Genomic DNA, 23,755 nt, shown 5'->3' with positions numbered 1-23,755 from the left:
ATATTGAAACCTGCCTTTTTTTCCTGCCTGGGTGGATCACTTCGGAGGCCGATTTTGAGTTTATGTTTCCACACAAACTGTCTTTGTAACCTTGTTTTACACTATGTTTCATATAAAAACAAAATTAATTAAAACTACGGCAAATTGCTCAAAGTTTGAACTTGATCCGAGACTGGAAAGTGAGAGAAAGAACGTGAGTAGAAATTCAGTCCCAGGCTCAGAGTGACGTGATAGAAGCTGTGTTCAAATAATGGAAGGAGATACAGTGAAACAAAATGTTTCGTTTGGGTTTGACAAATGTTTGTTGTTCACTATGTTAACAAGAACACACTCACAAGCTAAACAAGCAAAAGAAAAAAATCCTTTTTAAAAACAAAGGTTATCTGAGGGAAAGAACCGCTAATTACTACCATTTATTTGAAAATAACATGCTTTAGCTCCCTTCCTGATATATAATAGAAAATTAATTAATTAGTACTAAATGATTAGTTAATACTTGTATTGATTCGTGTTTGTTATTGACTATGCATAGATGTGGAAAAGTGTCAACTTCATTCGAGGATATACATATATATGTCCACATCTCTAATTAACTAGCTGTCCTTGTTTCTGTCTTTATCTATCTTTATCTTTCTCTCTCTCTCTCTCTCTTTCTGATCATTTTGTATTGAATATTCTAAATTATCCAGTACCCTCTTTAATACATACGTTGGATACTAATAGTGCATGTTTCAAAAAGCCACACACGCACATACAAATGACTTGTATAATTCTTTTTTTGTCTCTCTTGACCTACTTACTTCATAATCTCCATTGACCTATTTCTTCTAGTTCACCAATAACCTACTTATTCGTTTTTTGTACAATTGTTGAAGGCAACAACGACAACAGTTTTTACTTTTTAACCCTTAACATACTATTTTAAAGTGGCCATTGTCTGTCTTATTCTTTTTTTCTACTTTTATTTTAATGTAAGTCTTTGGTTTTCATAATCTGTTGAGATTTTTTTGTCAATGTTGTAAAATGTCGTTTCCAAATGTAGCTCTAGTGCACATTTCAGCATAATACTATATACTATATAGCTTAGTATTTCTTACATGTTTTAGAACGAAACAGGGCCAGGTGTTATGATAGAGCAGTGATTCCCAAAGTGGTCTATATAGACCCCCAGGGGTCTACGAGGACTTCCAAGGGGTCTACGGAAGTGAAAAAATAAATTAAGGGTCTATGGCCTGTTAATGGGGGTCTACGTCTACGAAGGCGGATCTCATTGAAGCATGACCATTCATGAAATTGACTCGTTCACACATGATTTGTACCTTAGTTAATCCTTTGAATTTCAACCCTGTTAGTGGAATGATTTTTTTTATTAAAAACTTTTAACGTATTATTTTAAATACCTTAATTGTGTCTACATGAAAGTAATAATTTACATGGCCGAGTCTATAAAATAAAATGTTGACCTAGAATTGTTGGTTATTAAAAATTTGGCTTCATTCTTTCTTTGTTGAACAACTATTGCATTTGTTCTTTATTTTTATATGTAACAAAGTTTGAAGCTATGTCGCTATGAAACCATCAACAACATGAAATAAAATAGATTAAGATTTGAAATACTTTTGAATACTTTTAAATTCAGAATTAAGCCACAGTAGAAAAATGTTGATTTAACATCATAGAAGTGAATAGGTTTGTGAGCGTCTTACAATATATTTACTTAGGCTTATATCAAACTCTAAAAAACTGCACACTATAAGCAAAATATTGACTTTCCCAACCATTGAAGAGGTTTTACACAATCCTATATAGGATATCATTAAAAATTCCTCTAAGCAACAATACAGTTCAAAGGTGTAATGGTGAAATGAGTTTTGGACAATGAATGGTTATCGTGTTATTTCGATTTACTTTTTTTAAAAGCTGGACTAGTTAACTTTGCCTGATAATGTAGTGGTATTATTATATTTTTGTTATGAATCAAGAAATTCATAAAGAATTGCTTTTTGCCTGAAATTTTGATCCATTGCTCCTTCACACTGAAGTATGATAGTTTTCGAAAGGTTTATCTTTGACACTATTTTTTCTGAGTTCTTGGTTGCTAAGATCCTATTTTAAAACACAGAAATTAAACGGGAGTCGGAGATAGTCTATTTCATAAACTTGTTTAATAAATTGAATGAGGTTAACTTGCAGCTACAATGTGATAACCTAAATTTGATCAACACGAAGGCATAATCTCAGTGTTTCATGTGAGGATTAAATTAATGAAGCATACAATGACAATGATAAATTTTCTTACTTTCCAAATTTAAATCAGTCAGACATCATCTAATCGAGAAGATAGAATGTTAACCCGAACTAAATTGAAGCCCAAGATTGACATTTTATTATCAAAGCTGCCCACCAATAGGCGTTTGTTGTTGTTGTTGTTTAGTTACTTCTTGTAATGCATATTAAATTTTATTTTGCTTTGAATGTCATCAATAAAAATATATCGCATAGTAATCAGTGAGAAAAGCACATCTGAAGTTAATGAATTTTCAAAAAAATGCTGGGTGGTCTACCGAAAACGTAAAAACATGGCAAGGGGTCTACGAGACAAAAAAGTTTGGGAACCACTGTGATAGAGGCTTGTTATGTTTAGGGATTCAAGTGCAATTTGCAGATGCTTGGCTAAGTGTCTGGGGATCAAACACAGGGCGAATTTCATTCTCTTTATTGGTCTGCATAGCCACATCCACACACAGGAAATACTCATGAAGTTTGTCCAATCTAGAATGGGTTTAATCAACTCTACACATAGGGCAATGCAGACTAGGGTAATACATATAGATAACAAGGACAGTAGACAGTTAGGGTAATAGACAGCTAGGGTCATAGACAACAAGAGTTATAGACATATGAGTGCCATAGACAACGAAAAGTAATAGACAATGGGGATAGTAGACAGCAGAAATAATTAGAGATTGTGCCGATTGGCAAATTTGAGTGTCTGTTAGCTAGACTGCTTGGATCTGACCACACATCTGACTATGTTTAAAGGCACACTATGCTAATGGTATGGCTAACATTTGTTTCTTAATGTTTCCCACACATGTCTCTGCACTCTGTCTTCACTAATAGATTTGCTTTGAATCTATTCCAGATATTGCCTGAACGTCCGAATGACGTCATCGTGACCTTGTAAAGTGGCAGCCATTAGCTTTTTAGTTTAGACTCTACGACGCCGACGTTGTCTTGGTAACAGATGAATCGTCTGCTGTAAGACTTCACCTCGGGTATTTTTGAACTCCAGTTCTTCCGTTGATAGCGAGGAAGTCCTTGTTAAAGAGAACTATTTGTGTGTGTGCCTTTTGTGTTCTCATTGTAAAATCGCTTCTCTTTTTTTTTTTTTTTTCATTGAGTTTATAGCTATCGTGTGTAAATTTGCTACAAGCTAACAATGAGAAATTGGTGACACTAATGTATTTCCTTAAAGATAAATGAATTTCCAATAGCAGAATTTGAATCCATATAATCTGGACATCACAGAGGATCTGGACATAGCACAGGAGGGACAGAGTTACATTTCTTATTGCAGGTCTACATGGCAGGCTATAACCGAGACCTTCGATGAGTGTAGACAATTTTTGGGTGTACTAATTTTGGTTTTAAAAAAAAGTTTTTGTGTTCAAATAGAATAGCTTGTTTTCTAATTCTAATATGGAATTTCCTGTTTTATTTGATTCACAAACGTTTCTACTGAGAAGATTTTTTGTATGTTTGTGTTTCTGTACCATTTGATGAAGTAATTTAGTGAAGCAGATGTTTCATTGATAGCCGCCCCTTATCAATACACTTCAACTTAACAAAGAAAATTGATGTTGAGCACTTCCGTCTTTGTGACCTTGACTCTTTGTCCCGCCGATGTTCTTCCTTGTCAGCATCGGCAAGTATTAATCAATGAATCTACAATAAACAACTGCTGTAGCTCAAGTAAACGAACTACAGCTCAAGATGGTCACATTGGAAGAGGTGAATGGAGAATTTAACCTGACCGTGGACTACAATTCATGCAGGCAGTTCTGCTCCGCCTGTGATCGCATTGAGGACGCTGTCGTCTGCTTGGAGAGCTACATCTTCCCAACTCCTCTGGAGTGGTTCCTCATATGTCTCCACCTGGGGCTCTTCACCATCGGAGTGGTGGGCAACATTCTAGTATGCTTTGTGGTTCTGCGCTCTAAGCACATGCAGACGGTGACCAATCTCTTCATTGTCAACCTGGCCTTTGCCGACGCTGTGGTACTTGTCGTATGCTCACCTCCCTCTGTACTGCAGTCCGTCACGGAGACTTGGTTCATGGGGGACATAATGTGCAAGATGGTCATATTTTTACAGGTGAGTAAGGAATAAACATTCTTAGAGTTTGTGCGTGTGTGAGCTAGGAAATAATGAACCGTGGTTATTTCAAGACCAGATTCTGCGAGCTGCTAGTTAGTTACCGCAATGGAAAGATTTATAGGTTAACAATGAAATTAGAAAATCACAAAATGGTACCATTAATTTCTGAAGCGCTATTAACAAACACAATGTAGGGTCAAGGTGCTATGAGAGCATAACACACGAGAATTAAGATGGGAACCTAGTTTTAAAAAAAGTTGCAAACAGATAAGTCTTAATGTTCAGCTTCTAATGAAGTATGTAGCCTGTTTCAGCCAGTATAAGACTGGGATTTTTAATTTCGGGAATTTTAGGGCGCCGCTGAGTCCACCCAAGTCTAATGGGTGCATGACTTTAGTTGTGGAAAATAAAGGTGGTTGTTTGTTGTGCTGGCCACACGACACCCTGCTCCATTACCGTCGGCCAAAGAAACAGATCAACTTAACATCTCGTTAGATCGCAACTTTTTTTGTACTAATGTCTATTGGGATCTTTCGTCCAAGCATTATTAAAATACTGCACAATAACTGTCTTCAAATTTTTTTTTGCCCTTTTCTTCAACTTTCTTCAAAACACAAATCTACACTGAAAACAAAAGTATTATTAACATTTATATTTATGGGATGGCTAAGCCTATTGAAAACCAGTTCTGTTAACAGTTATGGAACCTTGGATGGGGCGTAGCGGGCTGACAAGCGGTAGAACGCTTAGTTTCCGAACCAAGGAGTCCGAGTTCCAATCTCGATTTCGGGATGTTCAGGACGCCACTCTATTGTGTACCTAACATACGTTGGGTAAGTAATGACGGTTGGTCTTGGCCACACAACACCCTAGGGCCCTAGGGACATGTCAAATTAGTTGACCAACTTTGTTGCCTAAAGCCTGTAGATTATTGGACTGTATACAAACCACATGTACACATTAAGTAAAGTCACTTCGGTGTTAGCATAAAGTTTGTAAACGCTCTTTGATTATTCGCCTTTGTTAAGACTGGACCTGTCTAGTCGCTTCACCATGTAGACTGCAGAGTACGATTCTCTCAATCTTTTGTAGCGAGTGCTGCATGAAGAGCTTTTTGATATTGACATTTGGTAAGGGAAAAATCAATAATGATTTAAATGTGGATCAAAAATATTGATAAACAGAAAAGTATCTGGTAATTTTTTTTAAATATTTGATGTTGGTTTGTTCGTCTTTCTGTTTGTTTTTGTAATAATGTTCTCGTTGAAACAGACAACAGCCGTCCCTAAACTTTTGGACTTTTACTGTCTAGTATTAAACAAAGGTTTCCATACAAAGTTGGATTATAGTCAAACATTAGTAATTCTATAGTTGGTCAAGTTTAAAACAGAATAATTTCTTCCCAAAGCATTCAAAAGAAATCAGGTTTGAAAAAAAATCCATTTTTGACGTTAAACCTTGTGATCAATTTTTGTTTTCAGTAGGTAAATATACAACAACAACAGTAGGAGAGCTTGTTACTTGGGTTATTTTGGGTGTAGGTCTGGGTTTTAGTGTGCAGAAGAAGCTTGGTTTTGCAATGTAGTTTTTAGTTACTTAATTACTTTTAAATGCTTATTTGAGGTAAAGAAAGAAAAAAAAAACTAGGAATTTGTTAATAATAATACAACATTACTATTAATCAACTCTAAATGAATAATTATCCATTGTTGCAAATAATAATAATAATAATAATAATAATAATAATAATTTCCGGCTTCATTACATGGGGACAACATCGACAAGGCCGCTTCCTTAACATGGCTCAAAGCAGGTCATCTCTACCCTGAAACAGAAGGCTTTGTTACAGCAATACAGGACAGAGTAATCAGGACAAAAAATTACGAGAAGCATATCCTGAAACTCAATGTTGTCGACAAATGCCGAAAATGTGGAAATGTGGGCGAGTCGATTGAACACATTATGGCAGGATGTCCAGCCCTATCAGAATCAGCCTACCTAGGTCGCCATAACCAAGTTGCAAAGTTAATACACCAACACCTGGCTTTGACGTACAAATTGATCGGTAAGGACACTCCCCCTTATTATAAATACTCTCCGCAAGAGGTTCTCGAGTCTACTGAACATCTGCTGTACTGGGATAGGCCTATTCTGACCGACAAAACGGTAGATTTCAATCGCCCGGATCTGCTGTTCATCGATAAAAAAGAAAAAAACCGCTACCATTATCGATATCGCCGTACCACTGTCTCATAATTTAAGAAAAACTGAGATAGAAAAACAAAGAAAATATGGGAACCTAGGCTTGGAGATTAAGCGTCTATGGAAATTGTCCAAAATAACAATATACCCCATTGTTATATCAACCGAGGGGATAATAACAACTGACCTCACAGACACCTTCAAGGCCCTTAACATTCCTAGGAACATCTTCGTTGCCTGTCAGAGGGCGGTACTGCTGCAGACCTGCCACATCACCAGAAAATTCCTCAGTGGAAACTGTTAAAGGGACTACGATGAATTTTGTTTCTCTTTAGCGAAACTCGACCATGGCAGCGCCAGAGAATGACTACTCGTTCATTTCTAACATAATAATAATACACAAGCTTGCCACTTGGGATGAATTCTTTCAAATTAAAATGTCGTCCATGTCTATTTCAAGGGGCAGAAGTTATAATTTTAAAACAAAACTTTTTCCTTCAGATCTTGTGATCAATGGGGCAGATGATGCAATGTTCATCTGTTTCTGAGGCAGATGATGCAATGTTCATCTGTTTCTGGGGCAGAAGATCCAATGTTCATCTGTTTCTGGGGCAGATGATGCAATGTTCATCTGTTTCTGAGGCAGATGATGCAATGTTCATCTGTTTCTGGGGCAGATGATGCAATGTTCATCTGTTTCTGGGGCAGAAGATGCAATGTTCATCTGTTTCTAAGGCAGATGGTTTACGATGGTGTCATGTGGCCAGCGCAACGACCAACCGCATTTACCTTCCTCAGCTCATGTCAATTATCTTTTAGAGCAGGGGTGGGCAACATTTTTGTATTGAGTGCCGCATTAAAAAAAGTTTAGTAATGGCAGGCCGCATATATATATATATATATATATATATATATATATATATATATATATATATATATATATATATATATATATATATATATATATATCTTAGAAAGATAAGCTTGCTGTGTAGAATATCTTTTAATTCATATATACCAGTGGTCTACAACCTTTTTTGGCCTACCGCCCCCTTTTAGAATTTTTTCTTTAAAAAAATCCGCCAGCACCCCCTCTAAGAAAAACAGGCCTATAAAGAAGCGTGAGAAGGCAAATTTGAACAAAATATCATCTATCTATTAATTTTTATGCTGTCAATAACACTTATCCCGCTTGGGAGACGACCACATGCCAAAGGCGATTGTTGTGAACTCCTGACGAGCTTTGAGGAGGACTGAGTTACAGAGGTGCCCCCCTTCCCCGTGAGCGCTATAAAGATTTATTCAGGCGCTATTTCGCTCTCACTGGCAGAGAAGAAAGTACCTGGCAGCATCCTCTGGCAGCAGATAGCCTCTGAGAAAAACAGTTCGAGAGCTCTTACAAAAACTGCGGGACAAACATTTGATACTCAAAGAAAAGCCATTATTGAAAACAGGCGCAAAAGACGGAAAGAAAACTTAAATAGAACACCAGCATACAACGGCTTTATCTGCACAAAATTCGGGAAAATATATAGGTCGCAGTTGGGTTTGCGTAGTTATGTGAAACACTGGACTCAGCCGTAATCTTCGGAATTAAAGGCAAAAACAGCCAATATAATCATTATACAAAAATTATGTCAAATAATTTGCAGTGATTACACACAAAAATTAATTGTAAAGACTTTTTTTCAAATCCTAAGAATAGTCTCCGTTTAAATTTTTGAATATTAGGGCCTACTGTTTTTAGGTTTAATTGTAAATTTAGTTTTATTTTTTAATATAAATATTATTATTGCTGAATTCACTACAAAAAGAAATTAAGCTAATGGGAACCTTGTGCTCCATGCAGTCTGACAATATTAGAAATTTTAAGCTTTAAATTAGTCAAAGCAAGGCGAAGGTCTCTTCTAGTCGCTACATCCAGTCTATTTCTTTGCTTATTCATTAACTTTGTTACGCACTAAATCTAGGTTAACCATGCATGTTGAAAAGCTAAAACATAATTCTAATTACGACCACAGTTTTGGAATTTTACTGAAACATTTAAATGCAGCCACATCTCTGTTGTGCCTCCAGGGGCGTACCTAGGAATTTCCATCGTTTGGGGGCCAGGGGGCTTGACATCTTTGGGGGCCGCTGCACTTTGCGTAATGTTTAATTTAATTAATTTAAAAAAGCACTAATTTGGGCCCCCTTTAAAAGGGGGCCCTGGGGATTTTCACATTCCCCCTCCCCCCACCCTAGCTACGCCACTGTGTGCCTCCTATGTTTACATTCTTTTTACTGAAGACATAGTTTTGTAAAAATATTTTTTCATGCAACTCAATTTGAACGTCAGTAACAGATGTTTAATAATTGTCATTTATATATATTTTTTTTTAATTTTAGAAGCGAATCTTAATTTCTACATAGAGCATTTTTATGTGAATTGCATATATATCGGTGTCCTTGGGCAGTAATTCATTTGTCAACAAACAAGTTCTGTGAGAGTGTAAAACTCTTTAAAATAGATTTAATATCTCGATAAAAGAGAAAATATTATCAATAAAAGTCAATCTCTTTCCTACCAGTCGGAGGTTCGTTTCATTCATTTGTGTTAGATGTCTACCATGTAAAACAATTTTTAGCCTGCTTTAAGTCATCGCCAACCGTTGAATCTTCAAGTTTCTCAACAAAAAAAACAAATACTTAAGAGCTTAAAAAAAAAACGAGCCATAACAATTAACATTTTCGAAATCCAGCGAACTTCAGTTTACAACAAGAGTCTAAGACCTTTTTCATCATTTGTTTCATAAAACTGTTGAAAGATGCGCTTATTTTCGGCATGGGTTTGTATTTTATTTACAGTTTTATGATTAGATTCAAATAGAAATGAAATTGCGGGCTAAACTTTTCTTGTGTATCAGAACTCACAATGTGAATAGTGAATAGATCTGTTCTTTATTCTATATTACCTATAAAGTCATTGTAGCGTCCAACCACTGATTGTTTTCCTATATGTTCTCATAAGCTACACAACTAGACAATTTTGAAATAATATTTCATCTCTAACAGAAAAAAAAGTCTTTTTGTGTAACATGTTTTTAAAAAAAATTAGTTTTAATCAATTTTTCAACAATATCATAAGAATTTTTAAAAAGCTATGCATTTTTCTAAGAAGCCATTAAAACCTGTCCTGCTTTGCCGTTTTTGTTTTTAATATTGTTTTAATTGTAGATTTTTATAATTGTTCATGAATATTCTTAACTTATTTTTGGATATCGCTATATGTTCGTGAAGCCGACTTGGTTTCATAACCTCATCTGAAAATGCCATCAAAGTAGAACTTACTTTTATTCTAGTGGCAATTCACTAAATCTCAAGGAAATATTACATGACAAACCAGTGAGTTTTCGTAACAACATTTTATCAATGTTTTTTGTTTTTAAAAAGTTAAAATATTCTATTAAATGTTACCTTTAATGTTTTTTGCAATTAACATTTACATATCAATATATTAACATATGTAGATAAAATAAAATATAATCTAAAAGGCGTATTATCTACTTTGTTTATCAAATCTTAAACGTTTATAAGCGCGAGATCCAAGGACAATAAATACTCCCCATCCACAGCAAAAGAGTAATAATCTAAAAATAGAAAATAGGATTCCCGAACTCAATTTCTAACGCTGTTTCTGTTCTTAAATTAGAAGCAAGTTAACTATAATGTCTATATATAGTTCCCCAGCTTTAATGTTGAAGAATTTTAAAATTTGTTTTGTTTCAGAACACCTTTAGTTTCTTCTTTCCGCCTTTATCCCCAGCGCCCCCTTACCGCCCCTTTTTGTGCCCAGCGCCCCCCTACCGCCCCTTTGGCTCTCAGCGCCCCCCAAAATCTCGAAAACGCCCCCTAGGGGGCGATATCGCCCCCGTTGAAGACCACTGAATTATATACACTGTATTACGATTTTTTTAAATTGCTGTTGTCTTTTTATATCACAATATCCCCACAAATATACAGTTGAACTTAATGTGCAGTATTTTACTTTTTACACTCGTGCATAATGTTCCGGAACTGTGAAACTATCTTACTAGTTGTTACCCGTGTGTGTGTCTGCTGTCAAATTACAGTCAGTCAACATTGACCAGTGATTATACTTGTTTAGTTTCCACAAAAAATGCTTGCTCACTGAATGAGACAATATATGTTCCGGAAGTTAAATGTCTGGACGAGCGAAGCCTTCCCTTGTGGAGCATCACCAGAGAAAGCTGACCATGTCCTTCAATGGTGCATACTAAATCAAGAGACCCGAACAAGACTCTCCAAAGACTATTCGGAGAACTGCCTGATCTAGAAACCACTACGCGGTTCATCTCAGATATAGGATTACTGATCTGAACCCTTCAACTTGTAACATGAGAACGAGGAAGAAGAACTGATGTATGTGTACACAAATATTTTGAACAGCAGCAAAGGTTTTTTAAGTGTTGAAATGCAGCTCCTGGCACCCATAAAACTCCCGTGGTAGTGATGACTGGAACTTCTCTTTGCTTTGAGTTATGTCCTCTGGAACTTCTCTTTGCTTTAAGTTATGTCCTCTGGAACTTCTCTTTGCTTGGAGTTATGTCCTCTGGAGCTGAATCGACTTCTCTTAATAAGTGTTCTATTTTTAATCATTTCACTAGAAATAGTTTCACCTTTCAGCAAAGGAAAATGACGAAAAACTATTTTTTTGCTTGCCTGTAGAAATGGGAAAGCTTTGTTTGAAAAGATTTAACATGCATTTACATTTCATATGTAAACAATCAATTGCAAAGGTGATTATAGAAAACATGAAATTTTGTCTTCCACTCTTCATTAGAAATATTGGTAACAAAGTCACAGTCAATGTCCTTTAAGTAACATAACAAATTTATCCTTGTGATATTATATTCTTCTCCTTTACCTTGCCCATGCTAAGTTAGCGGATACATAGGATTATTTATTTATAAATCAGAACTACCCATGGCTAACTCCCCTAGCTCTATTATGTTACACTATTATTTGAGGTAGGACTCATTTATTGTGTCATCCCATTTAATGTTTAAACTCTATGCAGATTTGTGCAAACTTTCCTGTTTCAAGCTTATGGTTCTCAGTCAAAGATGAGCTGCATCAGTTGTTACACTTGCCATCTTGTTCCAAGCCTACCCAACACTCAGACATTGTGTCTTGAATTGAGTGTATTGATGTATAGCCAATAAGCATAATCTTCGTTTACTTAAAACTTTTTTTAATGAGACACTTTCAATAATCTATATAGATTTTTTTTTTTTAAATATTTGCATTTTTATATCTATATATCTATATCTATATACTGTGGGTACACAAGATTTCTGTAGGTGTCGGTGGGCCGTAATTTGCTCACCCCTGTTTTAGAGGTTGGGTGGACCGCGAGGTGACTTAAAATCCCGAAATTCAAAATCCAGTTTTCATCGGGTTTTTATCCCGGAGCCTCTCGATTCCGAAGCCATGTGATTTACCACTCAGTTTGTGTCTTTCAGTTGCTTATTATTATTTGTATTGTTCCTCCAAACTCAAACTTTCCAAAATGTCAATGAAAAACATCCATTATTAAAGCCATCTATTACATCTCCCAGACTTAGAGTGAAAAACATCCAATCGTTAAGGCCATCTATTACATCTCCCAGACTTAGAGTGAAAAACATCCATTCGTTAAGGCCATCTATTACATCACCCAGACTTAGAGTGAAAAACATCCATTCGTTAAGGCCATCTATTACATCTCAGAGACTTAGATTGAAAAACATCCATTCGTTAAGGCCATCTATTACATCTCAGAGACTTAGAGTGAAAAACATCCATTCGTTAAGGCCATCTATTACATCACCCAGACTTAGAGTAAAAAACATCCATTCGTTAAGGTCATCTATTACATCACCCAGACTTAGAGTGAAAAACATCCATTCGTTAAGGCCATCTATTACATCACCCAGACTTAGTGAAAAACATCCATTCGTTAAGGTCATCTATTACATCACCCAGACTTAGAGTGAAAAACATCCATTCGTTAAGGCCATCTATTACATCTCAGTGACCGCGAGGAGACTTAAAATCCCGAAATTCAAAATCCAGTTTTCATCGGGTTTTTATCCCGGAGCCTCTCGATTCCGAAGCCATGTGATTTACCACTCAGTTTGTGTCTTTCAGTTGCTTATTATTATTTGTATTGTTCCTCCAAACTCAAACTTTCCAAAATGTCAATGAAAAACATCCATTATTAAAGCCATCTATTACATCTCCCAGACTTAGAGTGAAAAACATCCATTCGTTAAGGCCATCTATTACATCTCCCAGACTTAGAGTGAAAAACATCCATTCGTTAAGGCCATCTATTACATCACCCAGACCTAGAGTGAAAAACATCCATTCGTTAAGGCCATCTATTACATCACCCAGACTTAGCTTGAAAAACATCCATTCGTTAAGGCCATCTATTACATCACCCAGACTTAGAGTGAAAAACATCCATTCGTTAAGGCCATCTATTACATCTCAGAGACTTAGAGTGAAAAACATCCATTCGTTAAGGCCATCTATTACATCTCAGAGACTTAGAGTGAAAAACATCCATTCGTTAAGGCCATCTATTACATCACCCAGACTTAGAGTAAAAAACATCCATTCGTTAAGGTCATCTATTACATCACCCAGACTTAGAGTGAAAAACATCCATTCGTTAAGGCCATCTATTACATCACCCAGACTTAGTGAAAAACATCCATTCGTTAAGGTCATCTATTACATCACCCAGACTTAGAGTGAAAAACATCCATTCGTTAAGGTTATCTATTACATCTCAGTGACTTAGATTGAAAAACATCCAATCGTTAAGGCCATCTATTACATCTCAGAGACTTAGATTGAAAAACATCCATTCGTTAAGGCCATCAGATACATCTCCCAGACTTAGAGTGAAAAACATCCATTCGTTAAGGCCATCTATTACATCACCCAGACTTAGTGAAAAACATCCATTCGTTAAGGCCATCTATTACATCTCCCAGACTTAGAGTGAAAAACATCCATTCGTTAAGGCCATCTATTACATCTCAGAGACTTAGAGTGAAAAACATCCATTCGTTAAGGCCATCTATTACATCACCCAGACTTAGTGAAAAACATCCATTCGTTAAGGTCATCTATTACATCACCCAGACGTAGAGTGAAAAACATCCATTCGTTAAGGCCATCTATTACATCACCCAGACTTAGTGAAAAACATCCATTCGTTAAGGTCATCTATTACATCACCCAGGCTTAGAGTGAAAAACATCCATTCGTTAAGGGCATCTATTACATCACACAGACTTAGAGTGAAAAACATCCATTCATTAAGGCCATCTACTACATCTCAGAGACTTAGAGTGAAAAACATCCATTCGTTAAGGCCATCTATTACATCACCCAGACTTAGAGTGAAAAACATCCATTCGTTAAGGCCATCTATTACATCACCCAGACTTAGAGTGAAAAACATCCATTCGTTAAGGCCATCTATTACATTACCCAGACTTAGAGTGAAAAACATCCATTCGTTAAGGCCATCTATTACATCACCCAGACTTAGAGTGAAAAACATCCATTCGTTAAGGCCATCTATTACATCACCCAGACTTAGAGTAAAAAACATCCATTCGTTAAGGTCATCTATTACATCACCCAGACTTAGAGTGAAAAACATCCATTCGTTAAGGCCATCTATTACATCACCCAGACTTAGTGAAAAACATCCATTCGTTAAGGTCATCTATTACATCACCCAGACTTAGAGTGAAAAACATCCATTCGTTAAGGCCATCTATTACATCTCAGTGACTTAGATTGAAAAACATCCAATCGTTAAGGCCATCTATTACATCTCAGAGATTTAGATTGAAAAACATCCATTCGTTAAGGCCATCAGATACATCTCCCAGACTTAGAGTGAAAAACATCCATTCGTTAAGGCCATCTATTACATCACCCAGACTTAGTGAAAAACATCCATTCGTTAAGGCCATCTATTACATCTCCCAGACTTAGAGTGAAAAACATCCATTCGTTAAGGCCATCTATTACATCACCCAGACTTAGTGAAAAACATCCATTCGTTAAGGTCATCTATTACATCACCCAGGCTTAGAGTGAAAAACATCCATTCGTTAAGGGCATCTATTACATCACACAGACTTAGAGTGAAAAACATCCATTCATTAAGGCCATCTACTACATCTCAGAGACTTAGAGTGAAAAACATCCATTCGTTAAGGCCATCTATTACATCACCCAGACTTAGAGTGAAAAACATCCATTCGTTAAGGCCATCTATTACATCACCCAGACTTAGAGTGAAAAACATCCATTCGTTAAGGCCATCTATTACATTACCCAGACTTAGAGTGAAAAACATCCATTCGTTAAGGCCATCTATTACATCACCCAGACTTAGAGTGAAAAACATCCATTCGTTAAGGCCATCTATTACATCACCCAGACTTAGTGAAAAACATCCATTCGTTAAGGCCATCTATTACATCACCCAGACTTAGAGTGAAAAACATCCATTCGTTAAGGCCATCTATTACATCACCCAGACTTAGAGTGAAAAACATCCATTCGTTAAGGCCATCTATTACATCTCAGAGACTTAGATTGAAAAACATCCATTCGTTAAGGGCATCTATTACATCACACAGACTTAGAGTGAAAAAAATCCATTCGTTAAGGCCATCTATTGCATCACCCAGACTTAGAGTGAAAAACATCCATTCGTTAAGGCCATCTATTACATCTCAGTGACTTAGATTGAAAAACATCCATTCGTTAAGGCCATCTATTACATCACCCAGACTTAGATTGAAAAACATCCATTCGTTAAGGCCATCTATTACATCTCAGAGACTTAGATTGAAAAACATCCATTCGTTAAGGCCATCTATTACATCACCCAGACTTAGATTGAAAAACATCCATTCGTTAAGGCCATCTATTACATCTCAGAGAGTTAGAGTGAAAAACATCCATTCGTTAAGGCCATCTATTACATCTCAGAGACTTAGATTGAAAAACATCCATTCGTTAAGGCCATCTATTACATCTCAGAGAGTTAGAGTGAAAAACATCCATTCGTTAAGGCCATCTATTACATCTCAGAGAGTTAGAGTGAAAAACATCCATTCGTTAAGGCCATCTATTACATCTCAGAGACTTAGATTGAAAAACATCCATTCGTTAAGGCCATCTATTACATCTCAGAGAGTTAGAGTGAAAAACATCCATTCGTTAAGGCCATCTATTACATCTCAGAGAGTTAGAGTGAAAAACATCTATTCGTTAAGGCCATCTATTACATCTCAGAGAGTTAGAGTGAAAAACATCCATTCGTTAAGGCCATCTATAACATCTCAGAGAGTTAGAGTGAAAACCTCAGTGCCTTCTGGTCCAGTCTCTTTTGTTGAGGGAATCTTTTATTCTATAACATCCTGAATGCACTCTGGTCTAGTCTCTTATAGAAACATTAAATGTGAGTTTAGTTTCGAAAGAGGCGCTCAGCAAACACAAAATAGCTCGTATTGGGACTCGAACTTGAACTCTCTGATAAGTAGCCGGCAGTTTATTCCACTCAGCCACATTCTGGACAGCAGGTAGGAATAACTGGCAACGAGGCTGACTTCGGCCCTCTAACCGTAGTTTTTGGACCCCCACCATGATAAAAGTTCCAAAGTTATCTTTATTGGCCAAGATATCCGGCATGTGATGTATTAGCTTTGTAAACCAATCCACTATGGAAGATAAAGAGAATAACAATGTACAAGCCTCAATATTTTCTATGCGAGCTTATCTCAATGACTTCTGACACCATTAGTGAAGCGTTCTTTCCTTCCATCGAACAATAGGCACGAACATTGAGTTCAGTAAAACACGAACATTGAGTTCAGTAAAACACGGAATGAAATATGAACGAGAAAATATATTAAGACGTGCAGGGGGGCGTTTAGAGACTAGAAAGGGAGGGGGGGGGCGTTGTGTAAAATTGTTCCCATGGGATGGACGTGGAAATTTTGTCACGTTTATGCATATCTCGTTCATAAGCCATTGGCTATTTTCGCTGGGTGGCCAGGTTTTCTTCTTACAGCTGCAGAATTTAAGACTCGGTTGGCTACGTATGTCTGATGGAATAAAGTGATCCATGGGATGATCCGGTAATCCATTAACTCCTTGATCTAATTACGAGGAATGCATGCAGAGATGAAGATGATTGTGGTTCTTGGATTAGTCTTCGCAGGAGTTTCATGTAACAAGATTTACAGTGTTTACCAAGAAGGAAAGATAAACTTCATAAACAAACAAAAAAAGAAAACGTCTTCTTCTGAACAAACATTTGATTGAACGAAGAAGCAGCTTTGTCAGTGGCCAGTCATTCGTGTCGAGTTCTAGCTCATGCATTCTCTGGTCTATCTAATATAGTGAACTTATAGTATTCTATTGTAATAGAACCTAATTCAACTCAACAATCGAATATCTAGAACAACGTTAAAAGAGAATAAGCCTAAAACTACTTGAAAAGAAAGTCAAGAGAAAATACCAAGACAAACATTGTAACAGTGGCCAGTCATTCATTTACAAAATGACTATTAATTAAGATTCGCTCTAAGAATCTGACCATCTCACGTGGTTATCAGAGTCACGTGATAATTAGTATCAGTACTTTGTTTTTCTTGTTTGGGTTTGTTTGTTGTTGTTTTTTTCCTTTGTTCTAAGGGAGTTAATCAAACACCACCTAGATAAATGGCAGGTTCCCATGGGACCTATGTGCCATTCATTTGTTTCCCTTGTCAGTTGTGTCCAGTCTAATCTATCTTTTTTCTTTCTCCGCTGCGGTCAGGAGCTTGTAAACCCTAAACCAGTTCTCAATGTACTTTTCCAACGGATCCCACACTCTATTATCTTAATTGCGTTTGTTTACACTGCATACAAGGCTGAGAATTATTTTCATAAAAAGTGCTTTAGGTTGGATGATTAGTGCCTAAGGCCAATAGCCGACATCTTTTTTTGTTTGTTTGTTTGTTTGTTTGTTTGTGTGTGTGTGTGTGTTTTCTTTAAAGCTTGATGTGTTTTTTCTTACAAATTACAGTTAATACAAATGTATATTTGAAAACAAAAATAAACCAAAATATGATCTATTAACATGGTGTATGTAAAGTACAGTGCACCATTTAGTGTGGTAGAACCTAGAAAGAGAGACTAAATAAATTGAACATACAAAATATTAAAAAAATCCTTTTTTTTAAAGCTTATCTAAAGGGAGAGAACCCCACCCCTAAAACTACATTTATTAATAATGTACAAGTTATTTTCCTTATTCTATGACAAACAAAATAATTAATTACCATTACCATAATTAATGGACCTCATTAACCAATCGTAAACAAACAACATTTAGCCACGTGGTTCTCTCTTCTATACAAATGACGTAATACACACAGGCTGTCACGTGACAGTTTTTTTTCCATTGATTTATCAATATTATCACGTGGCTAAATGTTGTTTGTTTACGATTGGTGTATGAGGTCCATTGATTAATCGAGTATTTTCGTTTATTGATTCATGTTTTTTTTTAAGTACAATATATAAATGTTTAAATTATCAACTGGATCGGAGAATGCGTAAGGGAGAATTAGCGTTAACAATTATTTAAGGGGATTAAACCCAACAAATTTAGCCATGTCAGTGAATACTGAAGTAATAGTTTCCCTTGCGCTATAAAACAAATTAATAAATTACAAGTAATTAATTGTCTAATTGGTAACTTTTTTTTTATTGATTCATGTCTTGTCTATGTCAATTATTAATTATGCGAAGTTTCAGTTTGATCCGAGAATGGGTGTGGGAGAAATAACGTGTACACACTTTTTACCAGACAGACAGAGTGAGTTGATATAAGCTTTGTAAAAAGTATATCAATTCTAAAAAATTATTGTAAAAGATTAAAGTTGGCAACAAAATGTTTGTTTGGAACATCTGTTTAGACCCCACTGGAAGAAATGAACTCTTCCTAAAACTCTATTTTCAAGGGGAAAGAATGCTCAGTAGAATCAACTGTTCATTGGACAATAAAAATACATGATGAACATTTTGATTGTTTTCGCTCTCTCCTTGGCAACGTTTCCAACCGCTGAGTAGCCAAACAAAATATGAAGCTTATTGACTGTTTCGATTAAATGTTTCCTGATCCAACTTTTGAGAGTTTTCCTAAAACGTTTTAAAAGAAAAGACAAGAAAAATGAATGTCTCTGGGTGATTAGAAGACGTCAGTGAAGTGGAGAGATTCTTTGTCTTTGGGTGATTAGAAGACGTCAGTCAAGTGGAGAGATTCTTTGTCTTTGGGTGATTAGAAGACGTCAGTCAAGTGGAGAGATTCTTTGTCTTTGGGTGATTAGAAGACGTCAGTCAAGTGGAGAGATTCTTTGTCTTTGGGTGATTAGAAGACCTCAGTGAAATGGAGAGATCTTTTGTCTTTGGGTGATTAGAAGACGTCAGTGAAGTGGAGAGATTCTTTGTCTCTGGGTGATTAGAAGACCTCATTGAAATGGAGAGATCTTTTGTCTTTGGGTGATTAGAAGACGTCAGTGAAGTGGAGAGATCCTTTGTCTTTGGGTGATTAGAAGACGTCAGTCAAATGGAGAGATTCTTTGTCTTTGGGTGATTAGAAGACGTCAGTGAAGTGGAGAGATCTTTTGTCTTTGGGTGATTAGAAGACGTCAGTCAAGTGGAGAGATTCTTTGTCTTTGGGTGATTAGAAGACGTCAGTCAAGTGGAGAGATCCTTTGTCTTTGGGTGATTAGAAGACGTCAGTGAAGTGGAGAGATTCTTTGTCTTTGGGTGATTAGAAGACGTCAGTGAAATGGAGAGATCTTTTTTCTTTGGGTGATTAGAAGACGTCAGTCAAGTGGAGAGATTCTTTGTCTTTGGGTGATTAGAAGACGTCAGTCAAGTGGAGAGATTCTTTGTCTTTGGGTGATTAGAAGACGTCAGTGAAGTGGAGAGATCCTTTGTCTTTGAGTGATTAGAAGACGTCAGTTAAGTGGAGAGATTCTTTGTCTTTGGGTGATTAGAAGACCTCAGTGAAATGGAGAGATTCTTTGTCTTTGGGTTATTAGAAGACCTCAGTCAAGTGGAGAGATTCTTTGTCTTTGGGTTATTAGAAGACCTCAGTGAAATGGAGAGATCCTTTGTCTTTGGGTGATTAGAAGACGTCACTGAAATGGAGAGATCCTTTGTCTTTGGGTGATTAGAAGACGTCAGTGAAGTGGAGAGATCCTTTGTCTTTGGGTGATTAGAAGACGTCAGTGAAGTGGAGAGATCCTTTGTCTTTGGGTGATTAGAAGACGTCAGTTAAGTGGAGAGATTCTTTGTCTTTAAAATAAAGACTTGAGAATGTTCTGGGTAATAGTCAAGTGTTTTTCCATCAAGGTTTCTTCCAATGAGCACATCAGGCAGAAGGTTCATTACACTTTCCCTCGTCATTTCTCCATTATGCAGACACACAGTTTGCATTGGTCAGTTTACAAAAATCCTACGCCCAGGGTTGATGGCATGGACCTTGGGTCTAGATACTTCTTGTCTGTGGACATAATGCATTGGAGTTTTCTTTATTGTCTTTTTTCTCTTCACATCTTTCTTTTTTTCTTTCTTTCTCACTCATCTCTAACTTTATCTCTTTGTCTTTATCACCTTCTCTCTCTCTCTCTCTCTCTCTCTCTCTTTTTCTCATTCAATATTTTTTATTGATCTTTTTCGCTATTTCTTTCTTAATGATTTTTTCTCTCTTTCTCCCGCTTAATATCATTTTTCAATCTTTTCCCCCTCTCTCTCCCCCCCCCTCCTTCCCTCCCTCTCCCTCTCTCTCTCCCCCCTCTTTCTCTTTCTCCTTCTCTCTCTTTCTCTCTTTCTCTCTCTCACTCTCTCTCTCCCCCTCTCTCTCTCTTTCTCCTTCTCTCTTTCTCTCTCTTTCTCTCTCTCCCTCTCTCTCTCTCTCTCTCTCTCTCCCTCTCTCTCTTTACGAAATAGAATACTTAATTACTCTACGTCAGTTTCAATTAGGTTACAAAATGTACATCCTAAAAACCAAAATGTCAATTAACCTTCAGTTGACCTTAGTCCCTCATGAGCACTTGCCTATAGAACTTCTCAATGTTACAGTCGTACAGCCACGTCAATGGAAACGTATTTCCTGAACTGTGTCCAGCCAGCTGGTCATCCCCTCAGTCAGGCTAAGCTGACTAATCTTTGGGAATGACCAGCTGACTGGACAACAAACAAGTCATGAGAAGAATAGTTTAAGTGGGTGTGAGAAGGGGAGGTAAGCTGGTAAGTATGATGGGACTAGAGTCCCCGGGGTCGGCAACCTGCGGCTCGCGAGCCACATGCGGCTCTTTGGATGTGAAGCTGCGGCTCTTTAGTTCCATACGCAAATACTATTTATTTTATCTAAACATCTTTTAAAGAAGTTCAGAATTTTTTAACGAAGATTAGGCGCCGATTCTATCTCTCAGCCACTTGTACTCGCTTTTCACCACACCCCTCCCCCATTACATGCGTCGTTACTGTTGTCAGTCCGTCGGAAGCTCTCGGCCGTCGTCGGTTGCTTCTATGTAGGTTTTAATTTGCTTTCGACGCAAGACGAATTGGCATCTTAACCACGAGCTTTGACTGGGACGTATAGTTTGTTGTTTCAAGTAAATGAGTTGGAAGCGAATTATCTTCTCAAAGTTAGAAGCAATTTACAAGTATTGCTAATCTGGCAAGCTTTGCGGTACCATTAGAAATTGCACAAAAAGACAAACCATTTACAGATGGTATATCTAAGACTGCTTCCTACTTGCATCTGAAGAACTATTTCGTGATTTCACAAACAAACCAGAAATCATGAAAAAAAAATAAACAAACAAAAAGATTTGCCAATATCCGCTGAAACAGTACAAAATAGAAGAGCTTAATTGTCTTCAAATATAACTTATTTGCAGGTGGATGATATTCACCTTTGGTCTGCCGTATCACTAGCTATAGATGAGTCTTGCGACACAAAGACACGGCACAAGTTGCCTTTTTTTTGTCAGGTATATGTCATTCCTAGGATTGCTACCGCTCTCGGGACGATAGAGCGAATGCTTTTAATAAAATCATTTAAATAGCAACTGATAGAGCCAGAAGTATGACATTAAAAATATAGGGGCAACAACGATTCGTCGGAGCAAAATAAATCAAGAAATTCTTATGTTTATGCCCAAAACGATTTCAACCGAAATAGATGAGGTCATGAATTTGGTAATCAAGATTATTAACAGCATCTTGTCAAAAGCACTCTACCACTTAAACGAAATAGAGACTCAGTAATCCGATCTCTTTCTTTCCAAAAAAGTGCTATGACTTTCCAAAGGTTAGGTGATGAAACGTTTTGCTTTATGCTTGAATGAAATAATACATTTCTAAATGATAAAGACATATATCACACCGAATTAGAGAACGCCAAAAAGTTGCAAAATTTTAATTTTATGATTGATATAACAGCGAAAACTAAAAACAGCGAAAATGAAAAGAGCTGAATCTAAAACTGCAAGGAAAGGAAAACCCAACCTATGTTTTGGTAGAGGAAATGGTTTGTTTTGAAGAAAAATTAATTCTTTTTGCAGAAGATAGTCAGAGCGGTCAATTACTTCATTTTGAATGACTAAAGCAGTATCGCGATAAAATCAGTGCCACTTTGGACACAAATTACTTCAGCACAGTTATAAAAAAATCAAAGATGAATTTCTTGACAGATTTAAGCAGTTCAAAACCAACAAAACCATTCTAGCATTCCGAGTACACCGTATCAACACAAACAGTAACGAAATCCACCTTGATTCATTTGTTATTGATACTGGATTACAGAGTTCAAAAGCAAGTTGGAAGAGTTGTAGGTACAGAAATGTATGTACGGAATGCAACAAAAGTGGACAGCTTTAAAAGGAATGCCGCGAGTAGATTCGACGCATGGAATAATCTTCCACATTGCTACAGTGAGGTGAAGTTGGCATTCGAAGTGATGACTATCTTTGGATCGACATATCTGTGCGAGCAAGCGTTCTCTGGCATGAATATAATTAAAGTAAAGTAAGAAGCCAACTAACAAATGAAAATTTAGAGTCGTGTTTGAAACTAAAAATAACAAGTTATGAGCCAAATGTATCCAAACTTTCTAAAACCATACAAAGCCAACGCTCTCACTGAATTTGTTTGCTCAATTGTTTGTTAGTGAAGTACAAGTAAATGTTTAATTTCTTTAGGTGTTACCAAAATTTAAAAACATAATTATATATATATATATATATATATATATATTATCTAATTTGTTGTGGCAAACACTACTGATATATTAATTCGTTTTTTTTTTATTTAAAAAAGTTCATTGTTGGAGTACAATTTATAGTTGGCAAGAAAAAAACTTTGTGGCTCTTTAAAAACTTAAAAATTTTATAAATTGTAATTTTTGGCTCTTTCGACTCAAAAGGTTGCCGACCCCTGGACTAGACAAACGTTTTACTCGTGATTTAGTCTCTGAGTTGACACATACAAGTCTAAAACGTTTACAAGATTTTCACTACAAGTCAATAAAATAAAACTGTTCTAGACAATTCATTACATTCACATTGAGCCAGTGACTTCACGACTCTAAGTAGATAGAACTAATAGTTTTGTTACTATAGTAGAGCATGAATAAAACAGATTTCTTAGAACATTCAAGGAGCATATTGTTGTCTTCAACTATCTGCTCCTGGATGGCTACATAGATGTTCAGTATGCGTTTTGGACTGTCGTCACGATGGTGCAGTGTTTGACCCCCCCCCCTGCCGTTCTGCAGCAGGTTTGGTATAGGACGTAATTAACTTTACCTCTAAAGAAACGTCCGAAATGTACAAGTGAACTTGAAGTACAGAAATATGAACGTCCATCCAACAATGAATTTGAAGATCTTATTAGAAAAAGAGTTGTTTTCTTTTTAATACAAATAAATAAACAATAGAGGGAAGAGTATGACCAGAGTGTGTGAAATAGCTTTAGGCCGACAATTATTACTAGACGTGTTGCACTTATTTTTCAAACGCGA

At 36.5% G+C, this 23,755-nt stretch overlaps 1 protein-coding gene across 4 annotated transcripts in view; it reads left to right on the top strand.

Moving 5' to 3' along the window:
* Positions 1–23,755, top strand: part of LOC106054497 (orexin receptor type 2-like) — a 254,435-nt gene that overhangs the window by 124,587 nt on the left and 106,093 nt on the right. For all 4 annotated transcript variants that reach the window (XR_008776610.1, XM_056020623.1, XM_056020622.1 and 1 more), the window contains one exon: positions 3,146–4,377. Coding sequence is in view for 3 of the 4 variants with exons in the window: in XM_056020623.1 (XP_055876598.1) it covers positions 3,997–4,377 (381 nt within the window). In the remaining variant the exon portion in view is untranslated. The remainder of the gene's footprint in view (positions 1–3,145; positions 4,378–23,755) is intronic.

This window comes from Biomphalaria glabrata, chromosome 2, assembly GCF_947242115.1.
Source record: "Biomphalaria glabrata chromosome 2, xgBioGlab47.1, whole genome shotgun sequence".
NCBI classification, from domain to species: Eukaryota; Metazoa; Mollusca; class Gastropoda; family Planorbidae; genus Biomphalaria; species Biomphalaria glabrata.
Note: the sequence above shows the minus strand (reverse complement) of the source record. Positions and strands in the feature narration are given on the sequence as shown.